The sequence below is a fragment of the Cinclus cinclus genome, chromosome 9 (genome assembly GCF_963662255.1).
Source record: "Cinclus cinclus chromosome 9, bCinCin1.1, whole genome shotgun sequence".
Taxonomy (NCBI): Eukaryota; Metazoa; Chordata; class Aves; order Passeriformes; family Cinclidae; genus Cinclus; species Cinclus cinclus.
Window position 1 is genome coordinate 23,115,803 of NC_085054.1, and position 17,686 is coordinate 23,133,488.

The following is a 17,686-nucleotide window of genomic DNA, read 5'->3' on the forward strand; positions in this document are numbered from 1 at the left end:
ATTTTACTTTGGTCTTTAGGGAAACAAATTAGTAATGCCCATGAACAAAAGAGACAGTTAACATAGCAAAGTAACTTCCTTCCCCTTTTTTTTAAATTGGAAAGCAAACAACACAATGCTGGGGTGCCATCTCTGAAGCAAGACAGAAAGCTGCAATAGTGCAAGTGCTAGTTGCTTTTCCCGGTGGTATAGACTTTTAAAAGGAAAAAACAAACATTTTATGAGGTGGAAATGTTACAGTTTACTACTAAGTTCTATGTGTGAATGCTTAGGGGATCTTTTAGACAATTTTCCATATTTGTATGCAAAAAGAGCCAAGCCCAGTGCTCCAACTGCAGAAAGAGCAAAAAGCACATAGAGTGCTATTTCTGCACTTTGGACTGTCAAATCCAACCCCAAAAAGCTCACGCTGTCAGCTGCTCCTGGAGTGGGGTCTGTTGGTGTCACTAGAAGGGAAAACAATGAGAAAGTGTTAGTGCAGAGCCTGGGGAAACTGTTCCATGCAGCTGTGGGCACTGCTGCTTCCTGCCTTCATCAGAATTTTAACTGTGTTGTCCAATACTCTGGCAGGAGCCGTAATTCTGGGGGTCAGGGATTGGTGCAATTCTAGCTCAGAGCAAAGGCACAGCTGAGCCTGAGAGTACAGGTGAGTATTCTCATCTCCAAACCCCCACAGTAGCACTGGTTGTTTTTCATTGTACTACTCCAGTTGAGAAGACACAAATGACAAAATAATGAGTATTTCCAAAGCGGTACCCAAAACACAGATTTGTATGAAGTATTCATTTTTTTTTTCTAAATAATCATGTGGGAATATTGAATGTGTGTCGTTTGGAAAACATCTTGGGCAGTTCTGTTGGAGAAAAGTCTAATGGAATAACTTTTGCTGCATTTTTAAGACAGGCATGTGTTGAGGTGCTCTTGTACAAGGTTTAGTCTGGTGTTACATAGGGAAAGTGACATTGACTGGAGTCTTTAAAAAATACTGCAGAAAATGGTGGTGTCTCTAAAAACCTTAGATTACGGAACTCTTGGGGGATTAGAATTAGATGCAAACACACAAGCACCAGTTCTGCTGCAAAGCTTACCTTCTGGCTCCTGTTCCAGGCAGGGGTGTGGGCCTGTTGCTGGGTCTGGAAAGCCATTACAGTTTATGATCTGTGAGTAATACTTGGCTGAGGCCTTGGGGCGCCGTGGTAAGGCAGGGTCTGAGAAGTTCACATAGTAGAGCCCAAACTTTTCCTCATAACCCACTGCCCACTCGAGGTTGTCCATCAGTGTCCACGCAGTGTAGCCCCGTAAGTCAACACCGTCGAGCACGACAGCTGCAGGCAGGAGCAGAGAGAAGAAAAAACAGGTCAGTGGTTACCCCTCTGCCAGCCAGGGCAGGAAGGTGCTCCAGAACATCCACACATGGCACACAGGGAGGTTTACTGCCATTTGAGCCTCCTAGCTTTTGGTCTCCCCATTCCCATGTCTCTCCTGTGTTGACTTGGCTCAGCTGCCAAGTTACAGCCAACAAGCAGCCAGGGTAGTTCACTCAGTGCCCTGGAGTGGACGCTGCTTTGCTCCAAAAATCAAAGCTTTTGTGCAAGAAACAAAGGGTTACGAACAGAGAAGAAAACCCATTAAAATGCAACCGTTACCTAAACAAGTGTTTGTGGGGCCTTGCTGCTTGCTACAAGGCAGTAAATGCCTGAACACCTGGCTGCTCAGTACACCAGAAAAGCAAACTGAAAAGGCCCTTTACTGAAGTTGTTTGACCACTACTGTGACTGAAAACAGTTTGGGGGTTGTGTTTTTACTGTTGTTTTTAAAATAGATGCAGTTTTTAGACACAGCAGTAGTCAGACTAGGAGTTGAGGAGTTTATCAGGTAGCAGCACCTTCTCTCACCAGGTGCAGCAAATCAAGGAACCTGCAGGTTAGCCCAGTAAAAGGGTTTGTTCTTTCGTTAGATCATATTTCCTGGTACATTTGTGACTATCCATGGGCATTTTTTGGTAAACCCAAAGGCTCTTGGAAGTGAATTCAGTAAGCCCATGTAGCTGTGTAACTTGCAAGTGTGATGGCAGTGGTCTTTCAGCTCTTCATAACTTGCTTGATACACATGTGTCTTGTAGCAAAGCCACTGCTGCTCTCTAGAGCTTTGGATGACCAGATGTCAATAATCACTCTTACCTTTCAGTGCCTCATTAATGTAGCTCCGATAGTAATGCATTCTCCAAGTGTCATTGAATTCAAAGGCTCCCCTTTCTGAGACCCCATTTTCGGTCACATAAATGGGAGGGTTGTTGTACTCTTCCTTTATCCACCTGAGGATCTTCCTGAATCCAAAGGGCGTCACCTTCAGCCAGAGGGAACCAGAGCCCAGCCAGCTGCGGTCGGTCACTGTGGCTACGCCTCTGTGGAGAAGGACAATGCTCAGGGCCAGTCCCATGTGCCAGGCACCTCTGTGCCCAGGGCTGAGGTGCTCCTGGTGCTCACAAGCCTAAAAAACGCTTCACCTGCTTTGATTTACAGTAACACTCTGTGTAAATCGGCTGTGGTTGACAATGTGATGTTGGTTCTAAATCCTTGTATACTATGATGTCATTTCTACTTTTCAAGGCATAATGCAGTGCTTGAGCACACAAAATTGCCCTTTACATTACATGCAGGAATGTAATGAGCCCTCTGTCCTACAGGTTTTATCTATAAGGGGCTGGGATGTATCAGCAAAGGAAAGTTATAACAATTTCATCTATTCTCTGTGGAAACATGTTGGAAAGGAAACAGTTTCACTCCCACATGTGGTCCCACCATTACCTGAACTCTCATTAGAAAAACTAATAAGCTCCTATTGTTTACTTTTTGAAGTAGAGAAAATAAAATTAGTATCTAAATAAAAAATCTTGACTTAATCTATACTTAACCATGAAGTGATTTAGCTATTTAGGCTTTGAACTTATATTTATCCAATGCAGTCAGGGAACTAAATCTGTTTAACAGCAAATAGATCCATTTCCATAAACCAGGATAACACCTCACAGTTTAAACTGCAGATTGGAGGCAGGAAGTATGATAAATAGTGTTTATCACCTCGTGTCTGTAAGAAAAAGGCTGTTGCTGGACTTTTGTGGAAATAACACCTAAGGTACTGTTATATCACCACTAGTATTGGTTTATAACAGCTTAAAACAGCAAAAATTATTTGCCATAAATTTACATTTGTCAGTTAACCCAGGCTCCAGGTGTGCAGATTTTATTTGACCAATTATTTACATATATCTCTTACCTATCAGAGTCGTATGACTTAACACTCTTCGGATAGTTCAGGTTGTATGTCAAAACCGTGGTATAATGATTTAGACCGAAGTAGTCATATGTGCCTTTAATTCTTTGTTTTTCACTTTCAGTAAATTCTGGAAGTCTGCAAGAGAAAACAGAGAATATGCTTTGCACACATCCCTGGTACCAGCACCACAAGCACAGGGAGAGAAACTGGGAATGGAAAATAAGACCTGTAACTGAGACACCAATGAGTACAGAACATAGTTTTAAGAAAAGTTGAACAAATTTACCACAGATATCAGGTAAAGTACTGTGGCTAATGCAGGGTAGTTACTGTGTCACTGAGCTGGCAATTTATTACCCCCAAGATATAAGTCAGTTTAGTTTGCAAAAGAGGTAAAGAGAGGGAATAGGCAAAGCTCCCCTGGCCTACACTGGAACTAAGTGATCTTTAAGGTCCCTTCCAACACAAACTATTCTGTGATTCTCTGAAAATGTACACTAGAATTTTTCTGTGAGGATACAATAAGCTTTTTTACAGTAACATTGGAATAGAATCATTGAAATGTATAATTTCTGTAAGAAAAGCATTTTTCAGCACAGCCAGTGAAACAAAAGCAAGTGTGTGCCTGGGCTCTTACCGGGACTCGTTCAGGCCCTGAGCCAGACTTCGTTCCCGAATCCTTCTTTTCATCACTTCATTATAATCACCATTTTTGAAAATGGGGTGAGCAAACCAACCTAGTAAAAACTAAACCAGGAAATAAGAAAGGATAAATCATATATCAAAGCATGGGATTTAAGCATTCCTCTGTCATGTGCTGCTTTATAGGTAGTACCTGAATTTGTAACATTCATATAACAAGGTGATACAAAGGGATGTCCATAGAACAGCAGTAAATTGAACAAGATTTTGTCACTGCAACCAGATTTTGTCTCATTTCTGTTGCGTTCTTGATCAGCCCCCATAAGAGTGGGATACATTTCTTTGCAGTAATGCCTCTGCCTCACCATTTTATTTCAGTGAGATGCTCACATGGGTTCTGGGCACATCCAGCACCCAGAAGAGGGGGTGTCACCTGGAGCAGCAGGGAAAGCTGTGACCAGGGGTCTCTGTACCTGCATGAATCGTCTGGCAGCTTCAATGTCCTCCTGGCTGTGTGGGTTGCGTGGTTCTGCCCAGTCAGAGTTGATGGTGATGGAGATGAGCCCTCCCTGCTTGGCTCGGTAGGTCTCGTTGTAGAGGTGCCAGACCTCTGCATGTGCCTTGATCAGGTTGTGTCCCACCACGTAGGGAGCACGCCCTGGCCGAACCGAGATGCCTGCAGGGACAGGGACAGCACAGGCAGTTGGAGCAGCACTTCTCAGCCCTGTCGTGGCTGCTTCCCAGGTTAACACAACCCCGGGGCACCCAGAACTGCCCCTGGTAAACAAATGAATGTGCAACACCTGGTGCCCCAAGCCCAGCCCTAGGCTGGAATCAGCGCTAGGCAGAGGCAGCTGAAGGAGCACCTGCCATGGGAAGGCTGTGCAAGGAGGACCCTGCATTGTCCCTGTCTGCCCCTGGAGTGGGACATGGACTGCCAGCCCTGGCAACTGGCTGCTGCCAGTTTGGAAAGCAGAAAGCTGTGTGTTCAGGTCAGCTCACATCCCCTCTTCTCCTGGCTCTACCCTGCTGCTGAGCTGGGTCTTCCTGCAGCTCTAACTCTTCTCCACAGTCCCCGGAGCTGGTCTGGAAATAAAGTCTGCTCCAGGCAGTAAGTGTAATCCAGACTTGGAGGTGACAGGCAGAGTAAAAGAAAGACACCACACCACAGTAATCCAAACCCCATCTATGCACAGCACACCATTTTCCTTTTTCTACCTTTGCAAGCCCCAATGAACTACTCTGCAGCAGCATAGAACAATTGTGCTGACAGTGCCATGAGGACTCTGAGGTTATAGCCAGCCAGAGTCTTACCTGGAGCAGCTGTGCCAACGCCATAGCCAAGATAGGCGGTGTTGTAGGGTTCATTGAGGGTTATCCAAAATTTCACTTTATCACCCAGCCTCTGGAAAACGACCTCAGCATATTCCTTAAACCTCTGAACTACAGTATCGTTCTCCCACCCACCAACGTCCTGCAGCGCCTGTGGGAGGTCCCAGTGATAGAGAGTTACCTGTGGGGAAAGACAGGAGGACAAAGGACTCAACAACTCACTCCTACAGTAACTCAGATTCATTTATGACCACAAATAAACTGTGCTTTGATCTGCAGTTACCTGTTTCTAGCATAGTTTGATGTTAGAGTGATCACTCATGCACTCAATAAAATACATTTCTGACAGTTTCTATAGGGACTGCATAATGGTGAAGATGAAGCTTTAACCAAAAAACAACTTGTGACAGCAAGAACTCATCAGTGAAGAACTGCTGCACCTGCATTGACTCTCAGGTGAAATACAATCCACTGGAACACGTGTCTGGGCTTGTACAGGGGTATGAGGACAGCTCAGAGTCACTCAACAGTGCTGAAAGAGCTGATTGATGCAGGGGTGAGGCCACTGTCCATTGTATGTGACAAATACGGCTTCCCGACTCCCAGGAAAAGAATAAAGTTACATCCATCTCTAAGAAAGGCAATAAGGAAGATCCTGGGAATGATGTTAGTCAGTCTCACCTCAGTATGTGAAAGCTCCCTGTGGAAGTTATTTCCAAGGTAAAGGGACAAGAAGGCAACTGGAAACAGATAACAGTAAGTTTACTGTGGTCTTTCTGGGTAGTAATTTCAGCATATCCTTACATTCCATGTTCATTTGCTTATGCAGTACCCCATGTTTCTTAACAAAATGAAATGAAAAGCCATGAAGAACAATTTCTGTGTGAAGGAGGGTATGGATGGAAACACACACGTTGCTCTGAGCATCAGATTTGGGGTTTGCTATTTTTTAGTTACCTGAGGCACAATGTTGGCTGCCAGAAGGGCATCAATCAGCCTTTCATAGTAGTTCAGTCCCTTTTCATTGATGTATCTGGTGGTCCCATCTGGGAGAACACGGGACCAGGAGATTGAAAAGCGATAGTGTGACACCTTGAGGCTCTTCAGCATTTCCACATCCTCCTCAATCCTGTGGTAGCTGTCACATGCTACATCTCCAGTCGCATCTTTGCCAATTCTTAAGGGGGTGTGGGCATATTTGTCCCAAATGCTAAGTCCTTTCCCATCTGCTCTCCATCCTCCCTCAATCTGTAATTGAAAATGGGGGAAGAATTATTAGCAAATCCAAATTTGGCCTAGCAAAGAATTCAGCCTGTTATTCTTTGTGTTGGCATACAATGAATCAACTGTCCACAGATACTTCAGGAGTCCATCTCAGTTTCCTGACCTGGTAAGCTGCAGTTGCTATGCTCCACGAGAAGTTCTCTGGAAACTCTCCATATAAAAATTCATCTTCCTTGGGCAGTGGGATGCCATTATTGCTGATGACTTCTGCATAGTACACAGCAGAGCGCTTTGGTGTTCTCGGCCTATTGGGGTTGTCAAAATCAATCTGGTGCAATCCAAATCTTGGCTCATAACCATCCACCCATTCAAAGTTATCCATCAGAGACCAAGCGTTGTATCCTTTCAGATTAACACCATCAACCTTGTAAGCTGAAAGAGCAGAAAAAAAATAGAGTGGCATAATCACACATTAAATGAACCCTATGGAATTCACATGCAAGCACATCCAGGCTTCCTTGTTTCATACAGGTGGCACTGGTCAACTAAGATAATTGAGAGAATCTTCATAGCTGGAGGAAAAGAAGTACAGCTATGCAAAGGAGATAATAAAAACAAACACTATGTTTATATGGTGTTCAGACTATTTAAAGACTGATATCAATCACTTTTAAAAAGTACTCTTCACAGGAGTTAAGTAACCAGAAATCTAGAGATGAAACACACAACACCAACAGAACAAAACCAAATTCCAGTACCTTTTAAAGCTTCATCAATGTATGTTTTTAAGTAAAATATCCTGGCATTGTCATCAACATCCGATTTGGCCCTTGCCCCCACACCATTCTCAATGATATATATTGGGGGGTTTCCATATTCCTCTTTGATCCAGTTCAGTAGCCTCCTCAGACCCCAGGCCACAGGCCGATGGTCAGGGAGAGATGACGTAGGCCAGGAGCTGTCAACTGTTACTGAAACTTCCTGGTCGTAATCATAAGAGAAGGGGCTCAGACGTGTTGTTGAATGGCTTACAATTTTGGAGGAGTATATGTTAAAGCAGAAGACATCTGCGGTGCCCCGGATGTATTCACGCTCCTCTGCTGTCAGAACGGGCAGGCGCGACGACGGCAGGTTCTGGAGCTCGCTCCTGTTCCCAACTTTCCACTTCATGACCTCAGGGTAGTCCCCGTTTTTGTAAATGGGGTGTGCGAACCACCCAAACAAAAACTGCAGGTACCTGTCAGCAGCTTCAATGTCCCTGGGGTCGCTGGGTGACTTTGGCTCAGCCCAGGTAGTGAAGAGGCACGGGGCAATGATTCCTCCCTGACTCGCTCTGTATTTGTCATCGTAGGTGTGGTAGACCCTGGCATGAGCTTTCAGTAAGATGTGGGCAACCCTGTAGGGAGCATTGCCAGGGTCCTTGACATTGGGTGGGAACAAGCCCTCACCGTAGCCCAGCCAGGCGATGATGTTGGGTTCATTAAGCGTATTCCAGAACTTCACCCTGTCCCCAAACGTCTGGAAACAGAAGTCTGCAAAGCTGTCAAACAGGTCAATGATCTCATCGCTCTCCCAGCCACCGATGTCCTGGAGAGTCTGTGGTAGATCCCAATGGTAGAGAGTGACAATTGGAGTGATGTTGTTTGCAATCAGTCCATCAATGACACGGTTGTAGTATGCGACTCCATGGCTGTTGATTGAGTCGTTCCTTCCAGTGGGGAAAATTCGAGGCCAGGACACGGAAAAACGATAGTTCTTTACCCCTAAGGCTTTCAGCATGTAAATATCTTCCTCCACTTTGTTGTAGCTATCACAAGCTATATCTCCAGTATCATTATTGTTTACGTTCCCTGGGACATGGGTGAAGTTATCCCAAATGCTGGGTCCTTTGCCATCAGCATCCCAACCTCCCTCTATCTGGTAGGAAGAGGAAGACACACCCCATGTAAAATCCTCTGGGAATGTCCCATAAAAATACATATCTCTTTCAAAGGCAGTCTGGGATGAAAACTTCTGCCAGACAACCTTTGCCTTGGAGGGAACTTCTGATGCTGGTAAATTCGGCAGCTTTGATGGCACAGGTCGGTTAAACACCACTGGTGCAGAAGGTCTGCCCAAGGCTTGGGACGGAAAACCATTTTTTTCAATAACACTAGAATAGAAGTAAGCAGATGCCTTGGGAGTCCTTGGTCTGTTGCTGTCTTCAAAGTTCACGTGATGCAGCCCAAATTTTAGGCTGTATCCCGCTGGGCCTTCAAAGCCATCAATCAAGGATCGAGCAATGTAGGACCGGACATCAACAGCATCCAGTTTCACCGCTGCCACAGAAACAACGAAACATTGTTAATTACCCATTAGGTAATTAGGTAAATTCAGGACATTTCCTGAACACAGCTCAGCACAACAGAAGCACCAGAGCCAAGGACATGTGTGACAAGCCAAACCACTTACAAATAGTTTTAAAGGCTAAAAAAACTTCACAAACAATTAAGAGTATCTGGCAGGAAAAGCAGTCAGCACTGGAGCTGGTGAAATGCTTAGTGATAGAAACGTGTAAGAAAAGAAGGATTAGTCAAGAGGTATCTGAGTACAGGACACTTGTGCCACTGGTATCCCTTCCCCTGTGTTCTTGTTTTCAAGCAAATTTCATCAATTTAGGTGTATGGTTCACTTTTAGATTTAAAATGTAATTAAACTGAAACATTGCAGGTATTTAGTTCTTGCCTATATTCCCTAAACACAAGAGAGCTTCTTTTAGCAGAAGAGCATACCCAACACCAGCAGAGGCAAGTCCAGCATACCTCCTCACATTGCTTACAAAAAAGCACTAAATCTATCTTATTCAAGAAAAGTTTGCTTCCATGTGCAGTCCAACCTCTTCTGCTGAGGCATAATAGCAATGCTAAATTGTGTTTTCTGTAGCTCTTTCAACACTTCTAGCAGTATGTTGAGATCTAGGTCAAGCAGATCAAATGCTGTACATACTGATCACCAACATATTTAATACAGCATATTTCATGTTTTTCTGGCAGTATTGTTTAGTCTATCTAGACAGCATCAGTCAAATCTCTATTTGAAATCTCAGCTCTATATATTTGTCCAGAACTTGCCACTAACACTTTTTTTATGTCAAAAAATACACGTCTTGCAATGATACAAGCATAACTTGAACATTCTACAAGCATAACCTAAACATTCTCAAAATGATTGAGGTAGAAATTTTAAGAAGATATTTCCGGTCTGAAGTGGTTACTGCCAGTTAGATCTTATCAACTGGTAAATTGATAAAATTCAGCCCCCAATTTATGAGAAGTCTACAGGCGAGAGCCTGCAGGCCAGTCATCTCCAGGGGGCCTGGAGTGTACAAACAGTGCTCTCACAGAGGGACTGACCTTAGGAACCAGGCTAAATTAAATCCATATATAAAAAAATGCATTCCAATATTGAAAGAGAATGGAGAGCTCCATATCTGGACACCAGATGGGCTGAAGTATATAAAGTCAAACTCATTACTTACACAACAGGCAGCTGACCTCATATCACTGTGCAGGTGGTCATGTTTTAAAGTTAACCACCATGGAAGGGTTAGAGTAACCACTTGCCATGATTAAAAATAAATTTAAAAAAATTAATTTCTCCATACCTTTCAGGGCCTCATTGATGTACTGGTAGAAATAATCTACTCGCAGAGTGTCATTGAGAAGATCCCCGGTGTCTCCTGTCGGCACACCATTGCCTGCTATGTATATTGGGATCTTTGACTCCGTGTATTCCTGGGATACAAACTTCAGCAGCCTTCTTAATCCCCAAGGGACCACATGGATCCAAGAAGAGGCAGCCTGCGGCCAGGAAGGATCTACATGCAAGGAGAAGTTCCCAATGCTCTCGTAGCCTGGTGTGCACATCCCGTTAGTCCCAGCACTAACCAGGCGGGAAGTGTAATGGGAAAGGCCAAAGAAATCTGCAGTCCCTTTCACCAAGGACTTCTCCTCCTCTGTAAACACAGGCAGCTGTGCAACTGTCGTGGAGCACTGCTGGTTCACTTCCTGGATCTGAGCCTTCAGGATATCTGGGTAATCACCATTAACAAATATGGGGTGAGCAAACCAGCCAAGCATGAACTGCAGGTACCTCTCAGATGCTCTCACATCCTCAGAGCTGGACGGAGTCCTGGGCTCAGCCCAGTCCGAGTTCAGCACCAGCCCCACCTTTCCCAGTTGCTGAGAACGGTATTTGTCATTATACAGGTGCCAGACCTTGGCATGAGCCTTGAGAATTGTGTGAGCAACCTGGGAGCAGAAAGCAGAAGAAAATGCATCATGCTCCACTGCACAAAAACTCTTAAACATATGGTTTATTGTCATGTGAAAATGTCCTCTCCATCCAAAAGAAAACACCTTGACAAAACAAATAATGATTGACAAGGAGTGTAGTAGGTTTCAGAATAAGGAAAAGAATCTGACTATCCATCCACATCAGCTTTCAGAATAGAATAAAATAACAACACTTGGCCTCTCTTAACTAACCCATTTTTAACAAGTATCATAAACTCAGCTACCAAATACTTGTCTCAGAGGCCACATAAAGTTTGAACACTGTTAAAGCACAGAACCATCATGGAAAACAACCCAGTAAGAGTAGCCGCAGATGTCAATTATGCCCCTACCTTGTAAGATGCTGCTCCTGGGTCAGTGATTCCTGGAGGATGCTCTCCAGTGCCGTAGCCAGCGTAGCTGATAACCCAGGGTTCATGGAATGTAATCCAGTGCTTGACCCGATCACCAAGCGTGGAGAAGCAGAAGTCTGCATAGCTCACAAAAGCATCTATGATACTTTCATTCTGCCAGCCACCAAGAGCCTGCAGAGCTTGGGGCAGGTCCCAGTGGAACAGAGTCACCATGGGCTCAATGTTAGAGTCTAACAAGCGGTCAATTAAGCGGTTGTAATAATCAACACCCTTGGAATTGATGGTCTTGTTGGTGCCAGCAGGGAAAATTCTAGACCAGGATACAGAGAATTTGTACAGCTGGGGGTGAAGGCCCTTAAGCAGATAAATGTCATAGCTGGTTTTATAGTAGCTGTCACATGCTACATCTGCTGTTTGGTTCATATGGACATGGCCCTCATGCCCAAACTGGTCCCAGATGCTCTCTCCTTTCCCATCCTCTGCCCAAGCTCCTTCAATGTTAAAGGCACCTGTGGATATGCCCCAGAGGAACCCACTTGGGAAAACATCTTGCAGGAAAGAATCCCTCTCTGATTCAGACTGTTCAGCAAACATTTTCCAGACTGTTTGATAGGAGGACCGAGGGGCAAGAACAGCATCTAGGTTTTCCTGAAGAGTACTTATTTCACTGGAAATAAAATAAAAAGAAGTTAAAATCTCCAGGGCACATGCCAGTGCCATAAAACTTGCAAAAATGGAGTATAAAGGAAGTTTGCTTTCCATTCAGGTCACATAAACTACATACAGTTCCTTTGACATCTGATCAATTTTTTAACCCTGCTCTCTCCCAGCTGGCACATGAAGGTGGAGGGCAGTGAGTAACTGCAGAACAGCTCTTTGCATGTAGAGTCTCATGATTCATTAGTTAGGTCAGAGGTGCAAACAAAATCCTTGCAGTGAGAAGCAATTTCCATGCTACAACTGCTTAATGAGTTTCCTGGCACTGTAATCCTTAGCATCTCCCTGCACAATGACATCTCCCAGTTTTCCATAAGATCAATTGGCTTCTCCCCTAGGAAAACCTCTATCAGATTTGTTTATTTATAACCATTTTGCTCTTGAAAAAAAGCAGGAGGCTTGAAAAATTTACTTGTCACTATGGGCTTGAAGGTGCAATTTGGGTAACCAAGGATGAGAGTGTGGAAGAGGATTACATTATAGGATTAGTAGCAGGATAGAGGATTGCAAGTAATTGGGAGAGACTGGGCTCAGCAGAAAAACAGCTCTTTGCAGCCCTTTCGGCAACTAACAGCAGACTTTACCACTAAAATGTCTTGTCTCTCCCTGCACATAGGTTTCTAGAGGATGCAATTTTATTACTGTATCTTATTATGGTATTGTATAGTGTTACAGTATTTTTATATTACCTTAAAACATGAGGTAAGTAGTCCAAGAGCTCATTAATGTCACACCCAATCATATGTGCTTCTTCTTTATTAATTACTGTGAACATAAGAATGGTAAGTGATGGATGTAGTCTTAGATGCCATGGACTGCATGACACTACTTGTAACAAACAATTCTATCTTGAAAGAATTTTTTCCTAATATCCAACCTTAACCTCCCCTTCTGTAATTTGAGGCTGATGAAAAGGATGAAAGATTTGGGAAAGATTTCCTGCTTCTTCCCCCTCAACACTCACCATCCATCCTTAATTTTCCAAGAATACTACAAAAAAATGTAAAGTTATTTCATCTAATAGCAGCAGCCTACATTGGATGATTTTGAATTTCCTCTATAAGTCATCATTCAGATCTTAACTACAAAACTGTCCTTCTTCAAACATCACTCACCTTTGACAATGGCAGCTACTGGTATGAAAGGATGCTCTTCCATGGAAGCACAGTCAAGGACCTTCAGACTAAAAACCAAGATGTCTTTGTCCTTCCAGGCACCCTGTAAACCAGAAATCAGGGAGTAGTAAGAAAAGAAGCATCAGCTAGTAAAGCCATGTTCTTGGCATTTTTTGGTATTTTACATGGGCAGTTTCTTCTCCTGCTACCCAGATGCTGGATGATTCTGTGCTTAGGAACTTTAAGAATGCAGTTCACTACCAGAGGTTTAATGTGGGTTACAATAGGTAGCAGCCTACAGCATCACTGACGCTGGTGCTGCCATGAGATCTAATCCTTTAATAAACTCACCCTCAGTAACATTTCTAGCACTGCCTCTGCTGATGAGGAATGTGAAGTCTGGTAGCACTGCTGTAGAGCTCATGCTAGAGTTTATTATCTTTCAGTACTTCAGTATTGGCCTAACAGCTTATCAAACACTTAGCATGTGAGAGAAGTTTTTCAGTCCCAGACAAAATAATTCTGCCATTCCAGTTGTTAATGCATCAATTATAAGCATTGACCAAGATGATCCTTTCCAGCATTTTCCAACAACAATTTTTAAGTCAGAGTAACAACAGAGAAATGAGCACTTTGCAGCTGATTCCTAGTGTAGCTGCTGCCTGAGCTTTCACAGAAAATCAGAACTGCTTAGACATGCATCACAGCACATGAAATTCTGTTCCTATTTAGGGTCTGCTGTTTGCAGCTATCATGTTAACCCTGTGCATAACATTACCTGGAATTCACTCAATTTCTTGTAGAAATCTGTTTCATTTCCACAATGGTACTGAAGGTTAAGAGATACAAAGTCTACTGAATCCTGGAAATAAGAAAAGGAAAATTATCATGCTGGAGAAAAATTGGGTTTTTTAAATTATTACATTAAAAATACATAAAGCCGTGTAAGGTTTGATAAAGACATATTGCTGGAGTAAGAAGCCATGCAGCTGTATGGGAACCCTGGATAATACAGAGAGCACAAACTGGATACTGTATGGGAATATGTGTTTTGCATGGCTCCTTCAAAACAAAATACAATTTAAACAACTAAATTAAATTCTATTTTATGAATTTAATACCAATGATTTACAAGTACTTAGTTTCTGTTCATGATTTATTAGAGAAATCTTTATAATTACGTGGTTCAGGTAGGCCTTATCAAAACTCTTGGTTGAAAGTCCACTTCAGAAAACTTTAATCATTCCATAACAGAAGTGTTAACTCACTAGAAGTTATCAACCTCAAGGGAACAGATAGCATTCTCCTGTCAAACCAGCTCATGAAATTGGAAGTGATAAGCCTTCAGTTTGTTTTTCAGTCAAGGTTTTCTTCTAGTTTAGTCAGCTCACCTCAAATAACTTCTTTGCTCTCCCTACAAACCATATCTTGATTAAATCCTTGCAATATCACACCTACAACATTGCTTGACTTGGTTCTAAGTTTTGAAGGATTATAAATACAGCAAAAAGCCCTGTATTGTCATCTGTGCACTGTAACCTACATCAGCATCCTCTGGGTGAGGACAGCTATGAACAGGGAACTGGGTCTTTAAGAAAGGATGTCACTGCCTTTGTACAGATTGTGTTCTTGTGTTGTGCCATTCCCGTGCAACTACATCACTTTTAGTACAACTCAGTCTGGGTTTTAAGATAATCAGCAGATATTTTAAATAGCAGCTAATTAGGATAATGTATCAGTATCTTTGGTGGTGCATTAAGTACACCTGCAGAGAAAAGGGTAACAGGTACAACACTTTTTAGAGACACCTTGTCATTCAGCAAGAACATCGCTAACATTGCCAATTATGTGAGCAAATTTGTCTCCATGTAGCATAATCAGTGCCTACCAGCCAAGAAAGGACACTGAAGCAAGTTTTAAATCACCAGTTTCACATAATCAGACTAATCAAATAATTAAAGCTTACCAAACTGGTCAACCTGCTAAAATGTTATTTAACTTGCAAAAGGTGATTTGATCCCATACATAAACCAAAGGTAAATCAAAGCAAATTTATATAATTTTGGAAATACTTCCTTAAGGTGTTACCTGAAGATAAACTGGAAGCAATTCTGATGAAGCATTGTCCAAGACATTACCCATTTCCAAAGCAATGGACAGCTTTCCACCTTGAGAAAGAGAGAGGCAGTCTGTTAATAACATATTAAGGACAAATAAAAATTTCAGTTTACTGCAGTTACTTTAAAAAACAGTTTTGAATTGTTGAAGCTGTGGAACACCAGACAGTGCTCCAAATAGTTGATTTCAGAATACCCACTGTGATTTCAATGGAGAGCTGAAGAAGGTAGAAATTCAAAGGCACAATTCAAGGGGCCTTTGTCAATAAACTGCCCTTCCTTCCCCTGCATAATTATAAGTAATGTATTTATTAATTTGCATGCCTTTGTGATGGTTCTACAACTTTATTTTTCTTTAATCCATTCTATGCTGAATGTTTCTGAGATGCTGGGGTGGGAGGAACTTAGAGGGATAGAAGATGCAGGAGGGAAGATGGGCAACATTTAAGGGCTATCACCAGATAGTGTGAACTGTACAACAAAGTGTACAAATGCAAGAATTAAAAATTCTTCCTGACAAATGCAAGAATTAAAAATTAATTAAATAATTAAAAATTTGGGAAAAGAAATGGTGGCACAGCCAGCTCTGCTGGTTGTCTGAACAGCAAAATTCCAAGGCCAAAGGCAGACCCGAGGTGTATCTGCTTGGAAAATCACAGGCACTCATCATGGAAAAGGTGAAATTCTATTGCTGTGTGTAATACAAACAGGTAGGTTTGGGACTTAATCACTGTAAAGCCTGGTGTCTGCAATGAGGAAAGTCAAACAAAGGACATTGCAGACTTCCTCACAGTTATTATCACATTGGAAACTTCTTGTGCCTTGTTTTTTCAGTTTCAGGTACATTTCAGAAAGGTTTTAGTCTTTCCTCTGTGGGTCAGGAAGAGGCACACAAAAATATCTACACAGAGACTGCACGTAGCAGTTGCCATTTAACGCTATCACAAAATGTCTGTGAGTCGTATTGAAATCCCTGCTCTCCTTACCTGCCGGTGAGACTTTCTCATGGAGCATGGTGTAAAATCCCTCATGAGCAGCAGCCACGGCCCGGACTCGTTCCCGGGGCTCAGCGTAGGGCAGGCTTTGAAGGACCTCTGGTAGGTCACTGAAGGAGAGCCACACATCCACCAGGTCCCCAAAGGCACGGAAGCTGAAATCCACATACTCCACAAAGAGCTCGGAAAAAGCCCTGTCTCTCTGCGCGGCCACGGCGCCGGGGACTCGGCCCCGGTGCAGAACCAGCACTGCTTTGAGCTCTGCAGCAGCCAGGGCCTCCAGCAGCTGCCGGTAGCACCACACCTGGGCTCCATCCACCTCCGTGGCGTTCCCCTCGGGAACAACGCGTGCCCACGGCAGGACGAGTTCGTAGTGCGTCACCCCGAGCTCCCGGAGCTGCGAGAAGTACCGGGGCAGCTCGGAAGCCATGAGATCTGGCTGGCACAGGTAACCCTGTGCTTCGGCCACGGCAGGGCCCTGCTGCTCCTTGGGCAGCACCTGGTCTTGCAGGCCCAATCTCTCTGCCAGATCACGGGGTAGAGGCCCGGCCATGGTAATAAAATTCCGAGCAAATTTCCCATCTGTCCCAAGGCTGAGAGAAACCAACAGAAAGAAGATGACTGTCTTACAAATCAGGTCCATTTCTGAATCTTCCTTCAGAGACAATTGTACCACACTACTTATACAGCAGTAGAAGTAATATTTAACTGAAATTATCTGTCCCATAGATAAATGTTCTCTGAACTAGCTGACACTGGAATAACAGACAAGGACTTTTACTCAGTAGATAAAGAGACAGATAAATGAGCACAAAAACACTTTCAATCAGCTGCAGAAAGGTCATGTGAAAACGTTTTATGAGATGCTTATGTTTCCCTTTAAGTTTAAATATCAGTTGACATTTGTAAATACCGCCTCCCATTTAGAGGAAGATGAAATAAGTAGATAAACCTTCCCTCTCCTTTTGGCCTTTTTCAGCTTTAGAAGAATTCCAGCATAGCTCTGGATGCAAAATCCAACAAAAAGCAGTATTATCTGCATGGCTAGGGCTGGCTCCACCATAGTTCAGGGTGTGCAGGGGAGCAGGAGGCATGTTTGTACTCTAATCCCAGGTGGATAAAGGAAATCTGAGATGTGGCACATCACCCAGCTGGAAAAGTGACTCATGTGAACTCAGGCAGCAGCAACAGTGTGCTTCCTCCTGCACTTTCCAACACCTAGGAATTTCAGCCTCATTTCCTTGCTTTCCAAAGCACTTCCTCATTCAGCCCCGAAAACACTGCTCTCCCAGCAGGGTGGACACATTCAGGTCACCCACCTGAAACTGCTGAAGGGCAGAGCTAACTCAACTCATCTGCATTCCAATACAGCAAAAGTGAAGAGCTGAGAACATTTTTAAACCAATTAACACAAAAGTCTACATACCTATGAAATGCTGGGTCTGTCTCAGAATGCATTTCCTTTAATAACTAGAATTCTGTCTAAAGAGTACCCGCAATCATCTGAGCAAGTTACTGTTGTCAAGCAATATTATCTTTAAGTTACAGCAGGAGACATCCCTCAATGTTTGCTGTTACTTA

At 43.3% G+C, this 17,686-nt stretch overlaps 1 protein-coding gene across 1 annotated transcript; it reads right to left on the reverse strand.

The window, feature by feature from the left end:
• Positions 1-234: 234 nt before the first annotated feature.
• LCT (lactase) lies at positions 235-16,748 on the reverse strand. Its single transcript, XM_062498026.1, has 17 exons — positions 16,097-16,748; positions 15,082-15,161; positions 13,772-13,855; positions 12,994-13,096; positions 12,568-12,643; positions 11,141-11,828; positions 10,118-10,763; positions 7,233-8,792; positions 6,638-6,906; positions 6,208-6,498; positions 5,233-5,431; positions 4,392-4,594; positions 3,914-4,023; positions 3,277-3,411; positions 2,181-2,404; positions 1,089-1,325; positions 235-446 (listed from the first exon to the last, which is right to left on the reverse strand). Exons 1-17 carry the CDS (start codon positions 16,746-16,748, stop codon positions 235-237), a joined length of 5,769 nt encoding a protein of 1,922 aa, XP_062354010.1.
• Between the last annotated feature and the right edge of the window lie 938 nt (positions 16,749-17,686).